General features: G+C 44.7%; 2 protein-coding genes across 4 annotated transcripts in view; both read left to right on the top strand.

Moving 5' to 3' along the window:
* The first annotated feature begins 111 nt into the window (after window positions 1–111).
* Window positions 112–11,465, top strand: RNF168 (ring finger protein 168). Of its 2 annotated transcripts, XM_048954931.1 has the most exons (9): window positions 112–241; window positions 2,567–3,632; window positions 4,129–4,489; window positions 4,588–4,930; window positions 6,137–6,213; window positions 6,857–7,036; window positions 7,568–7,692; window positions 8,022–8,109; window positions 9,039–11,465. In XM_048954931.1, exons 3-9 carry the CDS (start codon window positions 4,349–4,351, stop codon window positions 10,086–10,088), a joined length of 2,004 nt encoding a protein of 667 aa, XP_048810888.1. In that variant the 5' UTR covers window positions 112–241; window positions 2,567–3,632; window positions 4,129–4,348; the 3' UTR covers window positions 10,089–11,465. The 2 variants fall into 2 exon arrangements, with proteins under 2 accessions (XP_048810888.1, XP_048810889.1); XM_048954932.1 differs by lacking the exon at window positions 4,129–4,489.
* Window positions 11,466–13,734: 2,269 nt separating this feature from the next.
* The window catches only part of UBXN7 (UBX domain protein 7), a 21,861-nt gene continuing 13,061 nt past the window's right edge, over window positions 13,735–22,534 (top strand). Inside the window, exons 1-4 of one of the 2 annotated variants that reach the window (XM_048954757.1) lie at window positions 13,735–13,863; window positions 17,231–17,378; window positions 19,327–19,394; window positions 21,230–21,295. In XM_048954757.1, the coding sequence (XP_048810714.1) occupies window positions 13,791–13,863; window positions 17,231–17,378; window positions 19,327–19,394; window positions 21,230–21,295 (355 nt within the window). In that variant the 5' untranslated portion in view covers window positions 13,735–13,790. Of the gene's footprint in view, window positions 13,864–14,247; window positions 16,281–17,230; window positions 17,379–19,326; window positions 19,395–21,229; window positions 21,296–22,534 lie in introns of those variants that run through there. The other variant, XM_048954758.1, reaches the window with a different exon arrangement.

Here is a 22,534-nt window from a genome sequence, read left to right as displayed (position 1 = left end):
GGTCCAGTTGTGTAACGTGATGTGTAGTACAAGGAGCATGTGTCTGTGCATCTGTGAGCTATATTTGGATGTACAGTCTATTAAAAGCCCGCTGCAATCACCCTCCAGCAGGAGTCAGAGCCCCCATCTGTGGTGTTGACTGCCTCAGGAGGACTGGAGACCACCCTGCTTGACTTCTTTTCTCCTGGACGATGGCTAAAGACAGCATATCCCTGCGCTCCTTGAGCAAGACGTTAAACAGGTCGTTAAAGGGTTGTGCTGATATGGCAGGGGATAAGTGGCAGGACTGGGGCAGGGGGAGAGAAGACAAGATTATGCTGTGGTTTGTTATCGAGATAACCTGTACTTTGGAAATTTTCACAGGTAATAGGATGTAAATAAATACAGTGTGTCTGTGGGAAGAGGGTAATTCATGAACAATCCTCTGATTCTCCTTTATTTGTTGGAGAGGGAGGGGGCAGAACAAAGGCTGCAGCACTTCATGAACGCCATCCTTGCCAGCTTCAAGCTGCTGGTCCTGGCAGCTTGCTGCAGGATTCTGTGCAAGTGCTTGATCAGCAAAGCCTGGTAGCTGCACGAAGTGCTGCCAGGAGCAAGTCGGTAACAGGAAATTCTGGTTTGTGCTCTGCTTTAATTCTGCTGTAAATTGGAATGAACTTCCAAATTTGGGAACATACATCAGCACTTATAGGGTTCAAAGATAGGAAGCAAATGGTCATAGTTGACAAAAAGCAAGACAAACCCTTCTATATTTTAAGAAAGAAAATCATTGTGGCCAAGGAATTGGGACGTAGTTAATGCCGAGTCACCTTCCATTTCCAAAGCCTGTACATGAAGAGGCTTGCAAAAAAGCTTTCATCGACAGGTTCATTGGCTTCAATTAAAGTAGTCTGGCACCTGCTTCCCCTGCTGGCTCCTGTCCACGTGTTCCACTGCATGTGACAGCACCATCACAGCTCGATGGTGCCTGATCATCCAGGTGGGCAACAGCAGCAGCACCAAACGAGAGCCACAGCCACTGCTTGTCAGGAAGGGAAGAGTGGAAGAGGGGTCTGAAACCCACAGAGTTAAAAGACAAAGTGAGACGGTGCTCCCTTTCAGTGGATTTTCATGTATGTATTTCCACACGCACTATCTGTGCTGTGCAAGTGGTGTCAGCCAAGAAACTGCTTAGATGCACATGTAGAACTGGTTTACAGGTAGTAAGAATTCGTGGTCTCCTGCATGAGTATCCCTGCTGCTGAAATGCACTACTTCTGCTCATGAAATAATGCTTCAGATATTGATACTTGCTTTTATATTCCAATTACAAAAATACTTCAAAGATCAGCCCTCTGCTGCAACAGCAGTATTGCTGTAGCAGAGATAATCTCTTCTCCACATGTGAAAATCACCATCAGACAACAAAAACTCCACCAGCTCTGTGTTGCAGGTTCCTAGTGTTATCCCATACCAACCACTCTATGCCAGGGAGAAACTAAATGTATGTATGATGGGAGCAGCTGATATTCTCATAAATCACTACTAAAGTACAATGTTCCCCCTGATTTGTTCCATATCCAGGAAGGAATTTTGGATGATGGATATTTCCATAGCTTTGAGGTTCCCAGGATTCGGAAGAACAGACATTGACATAACAATAGTGAAGAGGCAAACTTAACATTATCTTCACAAAGACCATCACCAGGCTGAAAGAAGCCCAGGAAACCCCACTCCTCAAGTAAAACAAAGGATGGAAAATGAGCACAAAGTGACCCATTCCCTCTTCCTTTTCAGTAGACACAATTAAGTTCTCAACCGAGCAGGGTTTTTTTCTGCAAAGGGTGTGTGGAGGAAGCTCAAACTAAAAAAAAAAAACAAAAAAAACCATATTTAGGATTATGGAATTAGGATATTCAAATATACAGTTTGTTAATAAGGAAAACTACAGCAGATATCAAGCTATGAAAAAGCAGTGAATAAATACCAGCTACAGAACTCAGAATTGTTATTATTGCTCTTTCACTAAGGTCCTCCTGTCATGCATTTGTTCTGCAGAAGAGTCGCCGTATGAAAGCGAAAACCAAAGCAGGAAAAGCCAGCAGAGAACAAAAGCCACTGAGGGCAGCTTGGTTTATTATTTGCATAATTTGCTATCTGGGGAAGAATGAGAAGTTCTGTTCCATGTTAAATGAAAAGGGTTGAGGAGATCAGGACAGTGCAAGTAAAAGCAGAAATAGCTGCAATGCTAGAAAAGTAGAAATACCTCCTACCACTAACATCCATACAAATGGTTGATAACCCAAACACAGATGTACCTAAACACAAACCTTTCCTACTGCTCTTTCTGCATTTACAAGTTACAAGATTTCTACACCAAAGAAAGGTCAAAGGGACATAGGTGGCATCAGAAGATGGAATTTCAAATGGTGTATGAATCTGCAAAGGAAGTAAATGAACTCACAGTTGACTTGGGAGGAACCTCATATGTGCTGTGGATCAGTTCAGTGGAATGTGTGACCACATGCAGAAAGCACAGTGTGTTGAGGCCCAAGTTCTAAACAAATGCTTGTTTCCCACTCTCTAGAGTAGAAAGCAGGCTGCAAGCCTTGGAGATGCGGTTCCAAGACCTGGACGCAAGCCTGCAGAAGCTGGCACAGAAGTTTGAGGTGCAGGCCGCGCTTCTGGAGGAGGAGAAGAGCCAGGATGCAGTGTGGACATCTGCACTGGAGGACAGGTGGGCAGCAGGGAAGGGCCAGCACCAGCTGTCTGTGCCCTGCACCTGCGGGTGGTAAGTGCACTTCAGTGTGTATTTGTACAGCCTGGGCACAGCCTGAATTACCACGTGCTATGGAAACAGGAAGGGTCGTTTGATTCAAGCTGTTTATTTGAAATAAATGTTTTCGTGGTAAAGAACCACACCACTTCCCAGAGACCAGGGACAGGGAAATGAGAAACACAGATGTTCTGATTCCCTTCTGCTAGCAAGGCCCGGAGATTGCACTTTGAGCACCTGAGGTTAGAGCTGGATATCACGAGGCTTTCTGTCTTCTAAGAGGGCACGCTGAAATCACTTAGCGGAGCAGCTGCTGCTCAAGGACCTCTGGAGAAGCGGTGCGGTGGGGTGCGGGCGGATTCTTTACAGCACAGCTTCCTCCTGCAGCCACACAGCACAGCGCCGCTTCCTCCCACAGCCGCCCAGCGCAGCGCCGCACCCAGCCGGAAGCCGCCGGGCCGCACAGCACACAGCGCCGTGGCTCTTCCTGCTCACTGCAGCCACCCCGAGGCTCCCACACGGATCGCCAGCCTTCCCGCAGGGCGGAGCAGCCCGCTGCCGTGAGGGCGGAGCGCGGCCTGTGAGCGCCGGAACTGGGAGGTGAGAGCGGCGGGCGGCGCGGCCCGTATCTGCGCTGATGGCCGCGGCCTGCGCTCCGCTTCCCGCGCTCCGCTTCCCGCGCTCCCTGTGGTAAGCCGTTACCGTGCCGATGCTCTGCCCGCGCTCGCTCCCTCCGGCCCGCAGCCGCCTGCCTGGCCGCGGGCCCGCAGCCTCCCTGTGAGGATCCCCGCCCTTCTGGAGCCGCAGGCCCGCCTTCACCCCGCTCGGTGTGTGGAAATTGTGTGTATGACGGCTGAAACCTCCTGTCCCAGCAGAGGTAATACGGACCGTGCGGGTAGTTCGTTACAGAGAGAAGCACCGCTGAGTGTCTCCGTGTTATCCAGCTGAAAAATAAAAGACTTCTGGTACTAAGGAAGAGCAAAACCCCCAGAAGTCGCCTTGTGTGCCTCTGTCTCAATGTCAGCTTCTTCTGTGGGTTATCAGGGTCGAACTGTCACAGCCTCTGTCAGAAAGCTCTGTCTGTGCAATACCTGATGTTTTACGTTTTTTTAAATTTTTGTAGCTTGAAAAATCATATTTTTGTCCCTTTTGCTGTGGGGGGAGGATGGGGGTGGCTTTTGTTCTTTCTAATGCACCGCATTCTGGGTAAGTGAAGAGCAGTTTGAGGAGGGCTGGTGGCAGAAGGGCTGGGTGATCCCCACTGTTTGAAGGCATGCGGGTCGTGGTGGGAGGCACTGAATTACTGAATGCATTGGTTAGATCTTTGCTTATGTTTGTCAGACTTAAAAGGCACTTTGACTTTTGCCTTCCAGCTTAAGCAAATGAATGAATGTGGAAGACCCTTCTCTCTAAGAAAAGCCTCTGATGCACAGGGAGAATGATGTATTTCACCTTCGTGTGGAGCTAAGCTGTACTAGAATCAACTTTTGAAGGATGTACATATAGCAAAAAACGGACTAATCTGAAAGTTAATTCAGTAACTGTGATAACATCCACCAAGCATGACCTTAGCTTGTAACTAGGAGAAAATAAATGCTGAAAGACTTTCTTTACTTCTTTTTCCCCTGTTTCTATCTCCCTGCTATCCTCCGATGTACCTGCTGCAGTTCACAGGAAACTGCAGTAGGAATCCTTGTTTCACAGGGACTTCTGTTAAGACTTGCATCTTCCTCTGTAAGTCAAAAAGTTAGCAGCTTTCTTAAATATGCTGAGCTTTTTGTAGGGTAGTTAGGACACAATTTGTTAAAATGCACGTTTCTTTCTGCTTTCAGGTACTGCTGCTAATTTGTCTCATTCCTGATCTTCAAGTCAATATGTCAAAGAAATCGGAGGCTCCCCTTTCCTTAGATGACTGCCTCTGCCAAATCTGCATGGAGATCTTTGTGGAGCCCGTCACCCTGCCGTGCAACCACACCATCTGTAATTCCTGTTTCCAGCTGACAGTTGAAAATGCCAGTCTTTGCTGCCCCTTTTGTCGACGTCGAGTCTCTTCTTGGGCACGATATAATGTCCGCAGGAATACTCTTATCAACTGGGAACTCTGGGAGAAGATTCAGAAGAAATATCCGAAGGAATGCGAGCGGAGAATTAACGGACAGGATTTGGAAGAGGAAAGTAAGTAAGATGTCACTTGTCCTGTGCTTTACCAAAGGAATTAGTACAGGTGGGCTTTGGATGTTGTGAAAGAAGATACTGTGCATAGATGCGCTAGAAAATGCAGTGCAGAGCTGTCCTGTGAAAGGGACTTCAAGGCAGGGCAGCGGCCATTCCTTTTGTTGTCTGCAGTACAGAGTAAGTAATATTGTCCCATCGTTTCAGTGGATATTTGTTCCTGCTTTTTGCACAAAATGTTGCTGTATGGTTCTTTGTCCTTGCAGAAACAGCTATTACTGATACAGCTGCAGCTGTAAGATCTTTAACCAGAGTGTTTGTGGGTGTGTTTATCCCCATCAAGTATGTCACATGGTTAAACCTTGGTGATTTATTTTCAACTTTTAGATACCCTCACTTAGTTTCATTAGAAATACCAGGTTCTCCAGTCTATTTAAGAGTCTTAGAGCCTAAAATTGTGATGTTAGACAAAAGGAAAGGAAATCTGACTCTCTCCCTGAAGAAGGGCATGGGGGTTTATTATGTTGTAACCTCCATTCAAATTTGATCCCCTCTGATAGTTTTATATCTGGGAGAGGCAATACTTTTCCCACACCTCTTTCTGTTCTTCCCATCGTGGTCAGCACCAGCACTGGCATTGGGTGTTTAACACAACTCTGAGAAAAATGGGCATAGTAACCTTAGGATTTCTTAATAGAACATAAGAACAAATTTTTCTTAGTATCTTTTAGGTGTGTTGTATTAAAATGACACAGGACTCAGAATCCTGAATGTTTTGAAGGGCTAACAGAATGGAGTATTCTAGCTGGAACAGAACATCCTTAGCAGAAAGCAAAATATTTAAAAAGTAAGTGAATAAATTGAAAAGTGGATGGCATTTCAAGCTCCTTTGGTAGGCCTTCCTTACAACACGTTGTTCCACTTTTTTTTGCTTACAGCGAAGTCGTTAGAGGCAAAAATCAAGAGTTATTACCAGTGTGCATATTTGCTTTGTATCCAGGGCTTGGAACTGGCTGTTCCTGCTACTTTGTAACATACTTGCTTTCATCTTTTGTATTTTGAATTATTTTACTTTGTTCCAAAGACTTGACTTAAGCCATTCCTGTGGCAAGATATGGAAATGATCTTTTGTTAAAATGTCTTACTGTTGATTGTCATGATTTTGCTTTGTGCTCACTCTTTTTTTATTACCCCCTTCCTCTTAATTAGTCTTTGTCCCCCATCCACAACACCAGCTGAGCAAACCTGGGGAACTGAGACAGGAATATGAAGCAGAGGTTAGCAAGGTAGGTCTAAAAATGTATTTAAAAGTGCAAAATGCTTTGACTCTAGTTGTTTTAATTGTTCCCACAAACAGTTGAAATGTTGTTGAACAAAAAAAGGAAGGTACTTAAAAGGGCAGTGTTGCTACAAGAACATGCTAATCTGTGCTACCGCTGATGTGTTGCTTCTGAGGTTTGGATCCCATGTGGAAAGAAGAGAGGGAGGACACAGTGTGTGTTCTTCAGCAAGAGCTGACAGCTGTTGCTAACAGTGGAAGGTGACAGTCTTCAGTTCAGATGCACAGTTAACTTAAGCTAAGAGACCTAGTTTATTCAGCAATGTGTGTTGGCTTATGGATGCATTTTCCTGTGGCAGTTTCAGCTTATGCCACCTTCAGGTATTGGTCAAGCTGTCATACTGCAGGCTTAGTGTCTACCACTCAAAATCAAGGCTGAAGAAGGACTTCTGTTTAAGGTTCTGTTTTCTTTATTCAGAGGCTTTTGGGCTTTACATTTTGTAAACTTTCTGATAAAGCACGTTCTGCGGGAAGTACAGCTGGAGTGATTTCATTTGAACTGTTTCCACGGAAGGAGTGTTAGTGAAGACACTCTGATGCAAAGCATGGTGCTATGGCATCTGCATACCTTAAAAACGATTCTTTCTCAGGTGGAGGCAGAAAGGCGAGCGCATGAGCAAGAAGAGAACAAGGCAAGTGAGGAATACATTCAAAAGCTGCTAGCAGAAGAAGAGGAAGAGCACAGATTGGCAGAAGAAAGACGAAAGGAGATGGAGGAGCAGCAGCTTAAACAAGATGAGGAGTTGGCATGGCAGCTCAGTAACAGTTTGGTGAGTGAACATAACAGGGGATGTTTTGCAATGTTCATTTAGTGTAAGCAACTCAGACTTTTTAGAGCAAAAGTTAAACGTCTGAATAACTTAAATTTGCCTGAATTGCATTTGAAAGCTGTTGTCAGCTGTCAGTACTTTAGCTCCTAGACTGACTAACTTCTGATGAACCAGCATGAGGGTGAAGTACCTCCAAGCATTTCTACCTGTATAGCAGGCACTTGAAATGGCTGTAGGAATTTTTTGCTACAAAACATTTTGAAACATTGGTTTTCTTCTGGCTACTTCCTTTCCCCTATGAATTTAAAAATTCTGCTTTGAAAGAAATTGAGGTCTATATCCTCATGTACTGAAGAAAGGAACAAATGATGTTTGAAAAAGTTTAACTTAGATTTGGGATTTTTTAAATTTCTTAAATTTTTTTCTGGAATTCCTTGGTCAGAAGTAACTGATTCTTAGCAGGACAGAAGTAGTTGTCCTGTTTGTGTTGTGGTTTGTTTTATATAACGCTATTTTTCTTTGTCACTGAAGAATGACAGTCTGGGAGAACACGTGCTCAGCAGTTCTTCACGAGGAGACAGCCTCTCCCATGAGTCACTCCCAGCTAATTTGTGCAAGACGAAGAACAAACCAAGCAACTCCGGAGACATCCAGAAGTAAGAAAGCCAAGTTTCTGTTCTGTGATTAGTGATCTGTTTCTCATTATAGTGCCTTTCTGTTCCGTGTGCTTCCTTGGACTCCTGCAGCCTGACTTCCCTGTATAACTTGGGCAAATGTAGGCTATTGAATATTGAAACATTTCCTTATAGGATAACGTGGAGGAGAAGAGATACCCTCACCCCTCTTATTGTCAGCATGAACCTGAGGTCATGATTGCTATAAGGGATGAACCTGAGGTCATGATTGCTATAAGGGACTAGCAATGCAAAGGAAGAAAAAAGGTTTTAACAAGTGTGCCTTTTGCTTTGTTTTTGCTGCCTTTTAGGTACCTGACTCCAAAGCACCGTCACACATTGCGATCAGCTTCATTCTCCAGAGCAACAGAGGGAGGTGGGACTGACCCTGGATTTGCGGTAATGGAATCATCTTGTTACAGATTGCAGCGTTAGCAGTTGCAGGTTACTCTCTGCTTTGCCTGTAGTAATGCTGTCAGCACTGGGCACTCTGTATATCCATCTCAGGAGCTGTTCAGTATTCACGATTCCCAAAAGTGCAAAAGGAAGAAACCACGCTTGGCAGTCAGCTGATGCACAGCTGCAGCTTATTTTATGGTTACCTTGTATATCTGCACGGAGGCTTTGGTGAACTTGAACACTGACAAGATCTTTGAATGATAGAACCATAGAATGGCTTGGGTTGGAAGGGACCTCAAGGATCATCAAGCTCCAACCCCCCTGCTGCATGCAGGGCCACCAACCTCCACATCTAGTACTAGACCCAGGTCTCCTCCATTCACAGATTGTCACCATGTCCACAAACAATTTTAATTACTTTGAGTTTTTCTTCTAGTTTGGCAGCTTTGTTTTGGTTTTATTTTTGTGATCTCAGTAATGCATACTCCTGGTTTTTGGAGGTGTAAATGCTGTTCACGTTAAGATTTTCAGTGAACTCTGAGCTGCAGCTGTTGGCATATAACACTCTAATGATTATTCTGGAGCTCATCCAGGGAGGTTGCATTCTGATTTTCACGGTTCCCATTTGTCTGGATCTTTCCTGCTAAGCTCTGAAGATGAGCAGGGTAATTCCTTGAGCAGCTGATGGCAGTCACTGATAACAGGAGAATGCTGCAGTTCTTTTCAGTCTCCCAGCTATGCTTCTGCAGGTCGTTCTGAATACTTATTTAACAATGCTGTTTATTCATTCTTGTTAAAGAAGAATCCAAGTTAATATCCCGGAGTAGTTATGAGCAGTGCAGCTATGATAAAACAGATTTGCATTTTATTTACATCCATTGGCTTATAATAAATGCCTTTAATTAGAGATCTCTTTCTCTTTTTTTCAGATCAGTAACAATGAAGGCAGCAGTACTGAGGGGCAAGATGAGCAAGAGGAAATGCCAACGCTGTCTCCACAGCTGAGTGGTGTGACCAAAGGTTCCAGTGGCGAGGATTTGTTTATGCAGATGTACATTAACTTCCTAAATGCCTCAGCTTCAGAGGAGACCACAACTGTCAAGCAAAAAAATGCACACGAACCAAACTGTCTCAAAAATGAACTTCTACATACAACTTGTGGAATTACAGAAGGAGAAGGGGCTAGAACAGTTCTTTCCACATCCAAAGGAGAAGGTGGAGTAGTATTGGACAGTGACAGTTTAACTCATGTAGGCAGCGTAAACCTTGAAAAGTGTGCTGAAACTAGTACTTGTATTCAGTTAGCAATAAATTCCGTGTCTGACAGCAAAAGTGTAAAAGGTGATCTCATGAAGATGGCTGGAAATACGGATGAAAAGAAACCAGAGAGTTTGGCAAATGCTAAGGAGGCTCCCAAAAGAAAGTCTCCAGAACAACTGGCTGAAGCAGTGGTTGACTTGGGTGTGGTTGACAAGAGGAGAAGAACTTTTCCAGGAACTTTGGAGGAGGAAGCGGAGTGGAAAAGTGACTTCAATTTGCAAATGCAGAAAGCCTTTGAGCAGGAGCTCCATGAAAGGCATATGCAGGAGGAGCAGGATAGGCTTCTGGCTCTGCAGCTGCAAAGACAGTTCAACAAAGAGGAGAGGTTGCTGAACCGACAGAAGGGATCTCCAGATGAGTACCTTCTTCGTACTAAAGCACCTCAATCTGTGAAGGACTCTTCTAGAAAAGGAAGCTCTAAGATGGCAAAGGACTCAAAAGTATTGAAAAAACAAAGTGAAACAAATCACCACAAGGGTCGGAAAGGTTCTTGCAATGAAAACTGGCAGTCTCCTACCAGGGTCCGAATGAAATCACCCAGCAGTGGAAAAGTCTTGAATTGTGTTGTTAACACCAGTGATTCAAATGATGTTCATTCACTGCCTAAGAGAAAACAAAAGACAATCCTTCAGATGCTTAAAAGCCCTGTTACTGAGTAGAACAGCAGAACCACAGACACATGGTTAAATTAATTGGAATTAAAACCACGGTAATGCTTATCCCTGTGTCAGGCAAAGCTTCTCCTAAACAGTTAGAAAATGGATGGTTTTTAGGGTTGGGCTTTGGGCTGCAAGAGTGACCAAAACTGTCTATTAAAATGTACTGTGAATGTTTTTGAGAAGTTTAAATAACTTACGCCTCTAGACCTTAACATTTTTAATTACTCCTCTCTCAACTATGGCTTCTTTTCTGGGACTGGCATTTTCAAGCTGTTTTTTTTAAGCTGGAATGTAAATACTGTTATTGTTTGAAATCCAAAGTAACTGATGGTCCTAGAATGAGAATTCAGAGCCTTTTGTGGGGACTGCATGTTCCCCAGAGGAAGCAAAGATGTGTGTCTGCATCTCTGGTTGTCTGCTGACTGGGAGACTGAGGCTTTACAAGGCACAGGCACTGCTGAAGGATGTTACTGGAATTTGGTTTATTTGTTGAATTGCAGTTTGCTTGGCAGTTAAAAGGATTGTAACCAGATAAGCCAGTCTTGCAAAGGCATTTTCCCTCTCTCTTATCCTCTCACAGAGTAACACCTTTTTTGGGAAAGGGGAAAAAAAAGGGTCATTCTTCCACAGTCAAAGGCAAGGATCTCTCATAGATGCCAATAGCAGAAGTGGTTGTGGGCTCGCATTTACTTCTGTTCATTTTCATTTTGTTTTCTTGTTAGTAGCCTGTAACTTACACAGTCTTGCCTGGATTTACTGCTATTTAACTTTCACGTGCAAACTGACTTGAGGCTGATTATAAGCACCTAATATTAAAAAATGATTAGTCCAGGAGACAGTTATGATGGAGAAAGTAAAACCAAAAGGGGGAGAAGCAACAAGAGTTACCAGTATCGACTTAATTTAACTTTCAACTGGAGTTCAACTACTAGGCCTGGCTGTAACCGTTGCTCCATTATTATTATTTTCTGAAGAACTAGAAAACTAGTCTTCCAGTTGAGTTTGATGGTAAAATAATTAAAAAGGATTACAGTTTAGGCATTCTGTGAAGCTGACACTCTGCCAAGTTGAGGCCTTTGGATCAGTTTGTTAGCTGTTAGCAGGTACAGTTTCCTATTTTGCTATCGTGAAGCCCATCTTCTGGCTTTTCTTTGAATGTAATGAAATATTTCTCAAGTATGCATTTATGAATGAGAGCAAAACACCAACTTACACTGCTGACCTGTGCGTGCTCCTTGCTGAATAGCAAATGTGCAAAAATGTACACGTTTGAAATCTTACGGGCGATCTGCGAGACTTTAACACAGCTCTGGGAAACCTGTAACAAATATTTTAAAGCAGTAACTTCTGGTGTTATGTAAGTTAAAAAACAAACAAACCACAAAACATTTAAAAAAACCCACAAAAAAAAAATCCTGAAAGAAAGGAGACCAATTATTTTAAATTGATGGCACATCTCGGATACTGTTGGGTTTCTCCTAAATAAGTGCAGTATTCAGACAGCCTTCTTGAGAAAGCTACAGGTGACATGTTGCAAATAATTCATTTTTCCCATTGCTGCTTCAGCCATAGCCCTGGAAGCCTTCATTTGAGACAGACCCCTTTCAGTGTAATTCTTATTTCAGTTTGTTTTCATCTTACCCAGGCAGTTGGATGTACTCCGTTGCTGATTACAGCGTTCTTCAGGGCTGAGGTATTGACTGTTTCTGTGCTTAAAATACTTTTCCTGTCATGATAAGCATGTAATAAGTAAACTCTTATTTCCAGAGCAGCTGAGGATGAAGAGTTTTGTTCGTAAATCTCAATTCAGCCCTGTCTTAAAATCCATTTATCAAGTCTGATGTCTGTTTTAAACTTGTTCAAAAACTGGTCCCTGCTTTGGCATGGAGAACCTCTTTCTGAGAGCATGGCATCTGATGCCTGCAGCCCTTTCTCAAGTAAGTGATCAGAAGCACCACGTGCTCCTATTGATTTTATTTTGTGAAGTTCTGGTATAATGAAACTACAACCAGCAGTGAGAGAGAATTCTTCTCTCTTTGAATGCTTTAGCATTCTGAGCTCTCTATGAACCAGTTAAAGATCCTGAAGGGAATGGAGGTGGGAGAGAGCAAGGGAAAGGGAAGGCTTTCCTTTGGCAGCGTGAGCTATTTCATTTGTAGCTCAGTGTGCCCCAGTATGTGAGACTGTCACATATAGCAGCAGTTTAATTCCCTTTTCCTCCACAGCTGTATTGTGCATTCTTTCTTTTCCTCTTAATATGATGGTTACTACATAAAGTTCATAATATGCACACAACTAATCTCAGTTAAAAGGTAGGAATTAGACAATATGGAGGGGCTTTTTTGCTTCTTAAAAGCTTACTTCACTGCCATCAATAACAAATCCTGCAAATAAATACAAAAAAGTGCAGAAAGAAGCCATTTCAAAAGTCAGAATTGTACAGGAATACAATTTTGGGGTAGGTGTGTATTGGGGGGGGGGTGGTACACTTTTTTTTTCCATTATTTTTAAAGCTTGCTGGGACAGTCTTTTAACTTCACATACCCCAAAGGTGCAGGTATGTAAGTTGTACTTTTATAATTAGTAAGTATACTTTGGCAGCTGTCTAAAATTCACTTTAACTTGGACTGGGAAAAAGAAAAAAACAAAACCACCTTGCTTTGCGAAACACATCTCGTGGAAAAGTTGAAAGGCTGTTGCATAATGGGGAAAACAAACAAGACTAGAAGTCAATCATTAGACACGCACTCAACTGAAGTACACAAAGCCTACAACCCGTACTGGGTGCCCAGTCCAGCAGCCTTGTGAGGGCTGCAAGCGTTCGGATCCCCACATGGCCGTACTCACAGTGCGTGTGGCAGAGCGGTCCTCAGGAGCGTCCTCGTGTTTGTTTTATGCTTTTCTTGTTGGAGGTTGGAATTCAGCTGCTGGGAGGATTTTGGTTGCTCCAAGCGCTTTACAGCAGGCTTGGGTTGGTTAATGATTCCTTTACTTGTGAGTGTGAGGCTCTCAAGCACTGACACGGAGCAATTTAAGCTCTCAGTGCTTGATCTCTAGTGCACTGAGAACTCGCCAGGCAACCCTGGGGAGCCGTTCTTGTTGGTGTGGTGATATTTCTCAGGTTCTGGTCCATAAAACTCTCCTCCAGTCCAATGCCTCCCACACAGCATTCCACCCGATGCTGTTCTGAGGTAAATCTGCATGAAAGCAATGGCACCCCACCACTCTACTCAACCCTCCTGCTGGTGAGAGGAAGGCTGTGCGCACAGCCTACCCGGGCTCCAGCAACGCCTTTGGCTCTCTCCCACGGCGTTCTCCCGCACGACAGCAGCCGTGGCCGGACACGTTGCCGAACAAAGAACCGGAGGGCCGGGCCCAGAGAGCGTTGCTGGATGGAGAGAAACAAACATGCGCTCCCGCTGGGGAGCGGCACGGGCCTCACCGCCGCCCCGCACGTGCAGCAGCACCACTTCCTGCGCCCGGCGGAACCGGCCTCAATCGATCCCTTTCCCGCCGCGGCGGGTCGCCCCCTCAGAGCGGGCGGCCGATGCGGCTCGAGCCGCGTTACCACGGCAACTCCCGCGCCCCGCCCCTGCGCGGCGCCACCCAGGCGGCGGGGCAGAGGAAGGGCGCGGGCGGGCTTCGCGCCTGCGCGGTGCGCGCGGGCCGGCGGCGTGCGTGTTGTTGTGCGGCGGCGGCAAGATGGCGGCGCACGGGGGCTCGGCGGCCTCCGCGGCGCTGAAAGGGTTAATCCAGCAGTTCACCGCCATCACGGGTGAGGCACGAGGAATGCCGGGCCCGGACCGGCTCACCGCCGCTTCTCGCTTTCATCGAGCGGCCGGGATGGAGGGAGAGGGCCGGGCGCGGTGAGGCGGGGGCCCGGCGGGGCGGGGGGCCGGGCCCGTCAGCGGGGCGGCGGCGGGGCGCCGGGCTGCCGCGAAGCCCGCCTCGGGGAAGCGCGGCTGCGGAGAGGCGGGCGGCTCGCCCCGCGGCCGGGAGGCGGTCCGCCGGCTGGGTCCCCGCTCGGGGTCGCGCAGTTCGTGCTCGCTTCGTGGGAAGCTCGCGCGTCGCGTGACGGCGCTGAGTGGCGTCCGCTGGAAGCGTCCGTGCGGAGCGTCGGCGTGTCGGCACCGCCGTCGGCTGCGGGCTGCGGGCTGCGGACGGACGCGGCGTGCGTGCTTTGGGGCTCCGCGGGCACGGCACCCGCAAACGGGAGTGCTGGGGAGTTACGGGGCCTGGGATCTTCTGACGGAAACCAGCTGGACTAAACCATTGCCGCTATGAAAGAAGAAGCGTCTTTCGTTTCGGCGAGCTCCCGTGTGTGTCTGGTGTTTTCGTTCTCAGCGGTGCCTGAGAGAAGGCCGAGTAGAGCTGTGCTGTTTGCCCAGCAGCCCTCTGCGCATATAGCTGGGTGATGGAGATGTCTAAACCCTGCTCCTGATCTTCAAAACAGAAAACAAGATCCTGCTGGGTTCTGCCCACCTACCTCTGAAAGAGAGGTTTGAGGTTCTGTTTGTTGTAATAGAATGTAAGGTTCTGTTTAGAGGTGAGTTCTTGCAGAGTTGTCTGACCCTGTGGCACAGTGACAGGTGCTGCACAGCACACCCTCAATGGTCTGTCATCAGCCTGCACCTTTGGTGTGAACCTGCTTCCTCAGGGGGGTAGACAGATGCTCCAGCCCCTATGGTTCTGTGTAAGTGCACAGAATTACCCACGTTTGTGTGGAAAAGGTGAAATGAATTCCATCAGACCAGAAAGCCAGCTGTGTTCTGGGCTGCATTAAAAAGGGGTGGCCAGCAGGGAGAGGGAGGTGATGGTCTCCCTCTTCCTGGCTCTTGTGAGGCCCCATCTGCAGCACTGCATCCAGGCCTGGGGCCCCCAGCACAGGAAGGACGTGGAGCTCTTGGAGCAGGTCCAGAGGAGGGTACTGAGATGAGCAGAGGGCTGGAGCACCTCTCCTATGAGGAAAGGTTAAGGGAACTGGGCTTGTTTAGCTTGGAGAAGAGAAGGCTCCCAGGAGACCTTGTGGCCTTCGAGTACTTGAAGATAGCATATAAACAGGAGGGGGGACGGCTGTTTGTGAGGGTGAATAGTGATAGGACAAGGGGGAATGGTGTTAAACTGAGACAGGGGAGGTTTAGGTTGGAGATTAGGAGGAAGTTTTTCACCCAGAGGGTGGTGAGGCACTGGCACAGGTTGCCCAAGGAGGCTGTGGATGCCCCAACCCTGCAGGCATCCAAGGCCAGGCTGGATGTGGCTCTGGGCAGCCTGGTCTGCTGGTTGGTGACCCTGCACACAGCAGGGAGTTGAAATTAGATGATCACTGTGGTCCTTTTCAACCCAGACCATTCTATGATCTGCTTCCAGCACACCTGATGGTGAGCAGCAGTCACAGAATCACAAAGTCTGGAAAAGACACTATAAACATCAAATCCAGCTGTCAGCCCATGTCTGCTAACCCACAGTCCTTGAATATACTTCTCAGACAGCAGTTTTTTTTTCTTTGGTGCTCTCATCCAGAGAAGTGTTAAGAGAGTATAAGTCCTGTGTATCTTTACAGATGAAATTACGAGATGAAATTTCTTTCAAATCTTGCAGAATAATTAGAATTTCTGTTTGCCAGCAGGAGCACTGAGAACATTGGTGTGATGCTGTTTTCCTTAGGACTGAGGAAGATTTGGTACGAACGCATTGTATATTCATGACTTTAAAAAGCAGAAGGTCGAATAGAATTTTTCTTCTGGTCCTCCTAAATGAACAGCACGGTGTGACTGTGCAGTGAGGTTGCAGGCTGTGTGTATATTCCACAATCTTCAGGTATTGCTTCGTTTCTGCAGCTGGTGTTGAAGTGAGCTCCTGAAAATATGAAAGAGCAGTTACAGTGGAAAACTGTTAGATGCTTTTGTGTTTGATTGGGGATGGTACTAGTTCATTCTGCACTCTTATTTTAACTAAGGTCCTCAAGCTTAGCTGAATACCATTGGGGTACTCTTGTGGCAGGTTGGTTCTTGGGTTGTTTTTCTTTTTTGAAAAGTTACCTTGGTCAGCTCAGCTTCCCTTGTGGTGTAATATAGTGGCACAGGTCATTTAGTATTGCTTTATCTCAACAGATTCAAAGTGTGTTCAGTGTATCAGTCTGTTTAATCTAAAGCTCTGAGTACTTCCTGGAAAATCTCAGGACACCCAATGAAAGTAAGTTAAATGTTTTGCTCAAAGTGGCGTTAGCTGTCATTCTGAAGCTGGGAAAATAGTTTTCTTCATTTCAGTGACTTGTGGTGAAGCTGGTAAGAATTATTGCAGACCAAAAACTGCTCCCAAACTGGTTCAGCTGCATTTTGCCACTCTTTCTCTGTTCCAGCTTTTCCATATTAAAATAGACTCTTTGGCAGCCTGCTACCTATAGAGACGTAGTGTAGTAAACAGACTCTTAAAAGATTAGATGCAGGAGGGATTCAGGTGGTGCTTTTGTTGACTGTACGGCCTTGAGGAAGCTTTAGAGGCAGACTCTGTAAGGAAGAACTGCAAGTGTTGCTAAGGAGTAATGTTTCATCCTGAGCAGCGCATTGGTCTGCATTTGGTTGGGCCTGGGAGCCATTCTAGTAAGTGCTACTGATGATACTACTTTTTCCCTGTTCTCTTTTAAAATTTCCTTGTACATGAACTGAGCTTGTGCTTGTTTGTTTCTGCCTTCTGGAGCACCCAGTGAAACGGAATCTTTTCTTCTTTAAGTATCTGTTAGAGGAGGGTAAAAACTTTGGCACTGAATTTAGTATTCTCTGTTAAAATGTTAAATCAGTTGATTGTTTTGTTGGGTTTTTTTTTCACATAACACAACAGAAGTCAAACTTAATAAGCTTGTCAATATTTGGAAAACTGTACAAAGAGAAAAAGAAGCACTCAAAAACGCTCCCGCAGAATTGCTGGAAGGGAGAAGCGTGGCTGTTCTGTATGCAGGCATTCCCTTTTCCCTTGAGATGTGTGTTTGTCTCACCTCATAGTCGTGCCTTAGGGATAAATGCACCTGCTGAACTGCTCTAATGATCAGTGCTTTAGAAGAGAAGCTTGCTGGTTAGCTGTTCCCAGCGCTTCTGATCAGAACACTTCATGAAGAATGCTTCAGTATATTTTTTTTTGCCTTACAGGTGCCAGTGAAAGCGTGGGAAAACATATGCTTGAAGCATGCAACAACAACCTGGAGATGGCTGTCACCATGTTTCTGGATGGTGGAGGCATAGCAGAGGAGCCCAGCACCAGCTCTGCAGCAGTGTCTGCAGTTCGGCCACACACCGAGTACGTACATGGGCATGTCTGCATAAATACGAGTAGCCTGTCTTAAAAGTTTTGTAGTGTAAGACAGAGCAATTCAAGCAGTTGTTCTTTCTCCTACCCTGCTGTTATTTCAGTGTAACGTGTGCTTTTTTGATGATCCTGTTTGATTGATTGCTTTGATGTTTTTCTTAATAAATAAGTTTTTCTTATTGCACAAGCTGGTCTCTCTTGCGTGTACTTCAGAAGTTTCCCATTGCATGCACATGCTGTTTTTGCAGGCATAGTTTGGGTCACTGAGGTGAGGATCCAGCAAAAAGTGGGTCTTAGTTTTAAATGGCTCCAGGAATTTTGCTCTATGTTCTTTTGTACTTAGAGAATTTTGTTATTTGGTTTTTATTAACTGAGACCCAAGTCCCATTTGATAGCATTTTCTTGTGTTGTTTTAACAGTAGATCATGTACACTGATGTGCAGAGGAACAAGCAACTACAAAATCTGCATTAGTGTCTTACACATCACATGCCAATAAAGGTGCTTGGACGTGGCAGAGTCTTTTGGTGCTGCCTGTTAATGTGCCTGCATGGGATAAGGGGAATATTTTGCATGGAAGCTAATTGGTATCAGTCACATCTGTTGAAAGTTCTGTATTAAACATAGCCATGCTTTCTTCTTTATGGAAGTCTTTTACTTCAAGCAAGAGGGAAATAACTTTTAAAGAAAATTCTTGCTGCTTGTACTTCTGAAGCACATGTATGCATTTAAACAACTGTTAGCACTAACTTCTATAGTTCAGTGCCTCCCTGTTTGAACCTGTAACAGGTAATGAAGTTAAAAGTCTGTATCTGTAGGTGTTAAGAGTTCTTATTTCTAGATAACTTCTGGCACATCAGTAACTCAATATTCAAGGTTTATTTTGAATACTTCCTTTTTTATACTTGACACCTTCAGGTGCTGGTCAGCTTAGTTTTACTTCTAGGAAGAAAGAAAAATATGCAAATGCAGAAAGGAGAATAACTAGCTTCACAACAGCGATCAAAGATGTGGAGGCTAATAGCAAGGTTAGTGAATCTTGCTGGTGGTGTGAGTTACTGCTTGAAACCTGCATAGCCAGGAGCCAATAACTGCACACTTAAAGACTTTGAAGAGTCCAGGAAGGTGTGCAGCTCGGGAATACTCTGTAGGTCAGATGTTGAAATGGATTTTCTTGGATGAGCCTGTGCTGCTCCTCTGAGTAGATACATGAGTTAGGGAACTGAACTGAGTACAACTGAGTACACATTTCTATTCTTTCATAGCTCTTGTGATTTTATTTCTTCTCCTAGACGTAATTTCAGTTTACATAGTGTTCTCTGTAAGCATAGCTGAGCTGCTGAAATGTGAAAGGAGCCCAGCCATGAAAGCAAGTAATTGCTTCAGAATTATATGGAGGAAAATAACCATTTTGACCATCTTGTTTTACATCCTGTGGGAAAGAAAGAGTCATGAGTTTCAGGTGAAAATAAAAAGTTCCAGCAGGAGAAAGCTCATAGTAATCAATCTTTTTTTTCCCCTCTGTGTACAGATAAACAGGGGAGGAGGGTGGCAAGTGGGTTAGTTAGCTTAGTTTTAAAAGACAGTTTCCAAGTTCTGAGGAGGTTGTGAAAGTAAAAAAATATGTATTTGAATTGTTTTTGTCAGTTCAATTGACAGAAGACTGGGATCAGGGCACCACAGGATTTGTGTAATCTGTCAAGATGTAGAAAAGTGCACAGTGCACTTTAATGCACAACGTGCTACATCCTGCTTCAGTGCCTTGAGTGGGAGTAGAGGGTTCCTCAAGGTCTGTTTTGACATCAAATCTCTGATCCTGTGCAATGGTACAGCAGTGTCCTTAGCTAGTCCAGGTCGCAGGAACCTTTGGAACACAACATGGTTTGGTTTATTTAATACTTAAACATTATTATCTCTGATTTTCCTTTCCTCTTCAATAGGGATGAAGTACGAGCTCCAATTCCACAAAAACAGGAAATTTTAGTAGAGCCTGAGCCCTTGTTTGGAGGTAGGCTTGTGTTCTTATTTCATTGTTTGCTTTCTTTAAATACCTTGAAATCATGTTTATATGATGAGAAAAACAAAATTTCATGAACATGAAGAAAGCAGTGTGCCTGTTTGTGTTTTTGCCCTGTTCCAGCTCCTCAGCCATCTAACACGACTGCATGCTTGGAAATATACTGATATTTAAAACCTTACACATCAGAGATGCTGCATTTGCAGTGGTGTCAATTTGCTAACTCCTTTTTCAGAGGACTTCTTGAGTCACCAGGCAGTTAGTAACGTTGAGTTCCTGTGTTCCTGGCCTTCATAACCGTGTGATACTGCTGCAAAAATGTCCAGACTGGTGGGGTGAAAGCTTGGGATCTGGCTGACAAGTGGAAATGGAGTGAACAAATGCATGTTTCTTGAGGACATCCAGAAAGAAAGGGTTGAACTGCATGATAGCTTGTCATTCTCTCAATTTCTCCTTTAGGAATTTAATTTGCACTTTAAGCTGCATCACACAGCTGAATTAAGAATCTTGCTCTTTTTGTCAATGGAAGACATGGAAATACTCATCTTTAAAGTGATCCCATGTCCATAGGAAATGCTTTTGTGTCGTTTAGTTCCTGCTGAATAGGATTGTGAGGCCTAGCTTCTGTTTCACTGTGGAACTGGTTCTCACTTGATCTTGTTTTCAACATCAGAGATTTGTTTTGCCAACGTGCCCAAGCTGAGAGGTGGTTGCAGAAGGTGCCCTGAGGACTCTTGGAAGACATTGTGCTGGCTTCTTCCTCTTGCTTCCTTTGTGACCCAGCAGTCTTTGACATTAGCTCCATAGATGCCTGTGGGTTCATGATCCTAAGAAGTACAGGAGTATGATCTGCACTCTTGCTGGTCCTTTTCTGCTCACGTCACACACTGAGCACAGACATGCTGTCCCTCACTGCCCTACTGAGGCAATCTGTGGTAGCCTCCTGGCTCTGTCTCATGCAACAACTCTCATGTTCTCACTGATGCCACTTCTATTTATAGCATGAAGCAGCCCAGCAGCTGGAAAGCTGCCTCACTTGGTCCTTCAGCTCTAACCTCAAGCAGGGTATGCTCCAGTTTATGGTTTGAGCAGCTGCATATTGAGGAGCTTGAGTGAGCTTGGATTCTCTTCCAGTTGAGAAAGCCTGTATCAGTTTGTACTCTGCCAGATACACTGAACCACTCCAGAAGTAGAAAATTTGTTAGAGAAACATCCATCTGGGTTGCAGTTCACATCTTCACCTGCACTGGACTTGTAGCAGCCAAGCCTGGAGAGGCTGCTTTTGCTGAAGTGCTATTTCAGCTGCTACTCAAAACTACAGTGTAAATCACTCTGAAGTTACCTGTAGGAGATTGTGCTTGTTGCTAAGCATTTAGAGGAGAGAGATCCTTGCTGATACTGACACTGGATCCTATGAAGAGCTTGGCTGAGGCAAATTCAGCCCAGTTGGAATGAGATCTGGATACATGATTAAAAAGGAAATAGAAACGTGGAAGAAACAGTTGTGTTTCCTAAGAAAGAAGGTATTCTCCCTCTGGGTTTAATTTTATGAAGTTTTTCTTAGAAATCATCTTTAGAAGTCTTGATGAGAATCATGACATTTTGATGCTGTGACAGCACTGCCACTACATACTGATGTGCCTTTGGAGTGCTTGGTGAGCCCAGGAAAAAAGGCTGACTTTACATTAATGTGTACTGCTGGTACATTTTTCTCCTCTGCTGGGAAATTTGAAGGGAGCAAGTGATGGGGAAAAATGGTTCTCATAAGCTTACCTGTTTCATAGTGTGCCTTTGAAGTAATTACTGAAAGACTTTTTTCTTTGAAGCTCCTAAGAGACGCAGACCTGCGCGTTCAATATTTGACGGCTTCCGGGATTTTCAGACAGAAACCAGTAAGTGTCTGCTGATCAGTAACTTAGACAGGTTCTCTATTGGGTTGGTTTTTTAGTACAACAGTGATTTCAAATTAGTTTCCACTGTAGGCTTGATAGCTTTCAGTCATTGAATGCTTTTTAATTGCTTACTGCATGTAAGATGTTATTTGGGAAGAATACTGTTAGACTGTTCCTTGTTGTAGTGACAGTGCTGTTTGCTGACAGTACTCTGTCCTGTCTGTGGTACAGTAAGTGTCATTAATTTATTTCTGAGGCACCTTACCTTGTTCTGAAGTGGCTGAAGGGAAAGCATTGGTTGATGGATATATGAAGCAGGTACTGTGAATGCTGTGCAAAGTACTTGCCTGTGCTACATAAGTAAAACCATGAGATAGCATATTCTGCCTGCTTTCCTATGGCAAATGCTTTCTTGATAACTCAAAAAAGCCTTTTTCTGCTTTAGAGAGAATTAAAAATGAAGAACAGTCCAATACCCATGTATAAATTGAGTTTACCTATTATTTTTTTCTTTGATAGCCATAGGTGGCTCTGGCACTTGAATTAGATTTGAGTATAACCCTGAGGCTTCTTCCTTGGCCTTGTGAATTGATTCTAGTGAATTTAATCTATTTACCATTCCCTATCCATTCATTTGCAGGCTCTCCAAAAGACAAAGCATTGGGTGTTATATAAGCATTTAAGTTTCATAGAAAGGGATTCTCTGAGAGCCAAACACCATTTATTTTGCATCCCAGTTAGATTTGTTTTGCAGCTGTTACCACTGATGCTACTGGAGTCCTGAAGAGCTCTAACCAAGGACCTGGTTCCAAGGAGTTAGGTGCTGTCATATGCCAAACTGACAATAAGCATTTACCATCTCTGGCTTTCCCCTGACAGCCTTGATCAGTTTGTCAGAAGTAATAATCTGATCAGGTGTTAAAGTCACTGGCAGCTACATACATTAAAATCAAGAATTTACAGAAGCTTTGTGCCCTTATTTTTTCTCTCTTATAGCAAAGTCCTTTAGAGTTTCATGGTCTGTAAAACCATTGTGAAGGTTTCTGATGAAACTGGATGTTTTGATGGTGAATTTCATGGGTGAAAATCACCATCTTGTTACCTCTGAAGAAATGGCCCTAGTCCTAAAAGTCCATGTTGTTTCCTGGCTCCCAGGCCTACACCACAAGTGCACTTCTATCCCTGTAGGGATCCAGGGTCTGCTCAGAAGCGGTTTGTATGCTATGGCCCACTGATGTT

The sequence above is a fragment of the Lagopus muta genome, chromosome 9 (assembly GCF_023343835.1).
Source record: "Lagopus muta isolate bLagMut1 chromosome 9, bLagMut1 primary, whole genome shotgun sequence".
Lineage (NCBI taxonomy): Eukaryota > Metazoa > Chordata > Aves > Galliformes > Phasianidae > Lagopus > Lagopus muta.
Note: the sequence above shows the minus strand (reverse complement) of the source record. Positions and strands in the feature narration are given on the sequence as shown.

Excerpts from the sequence above, each read along its gene's own strand:
- RNF168 (XM_048954931.1), top strand. The coding sequence starts at position 4,349 with ATGCTGAAAGACTTTCTTTACTTCTTTTTCCCCTGTTTCTATCTCCCT. Across the intron at positions 7,037-7,567 it reads GGCAGCTCAGTAACAGTTTG|AATGACAGTCTGGGAGAACA; the intron begins GTGAGTGAACAT and ends TTGTCACTGAAG. Across the intron at positions 7,693-8,021 it reads AACTCCGGAGACATCCAGAA|GTACCTGACTCCAAAGCACC; the intron begins GTAAGAAAGCCA and ends GCTGCCTTTTAG.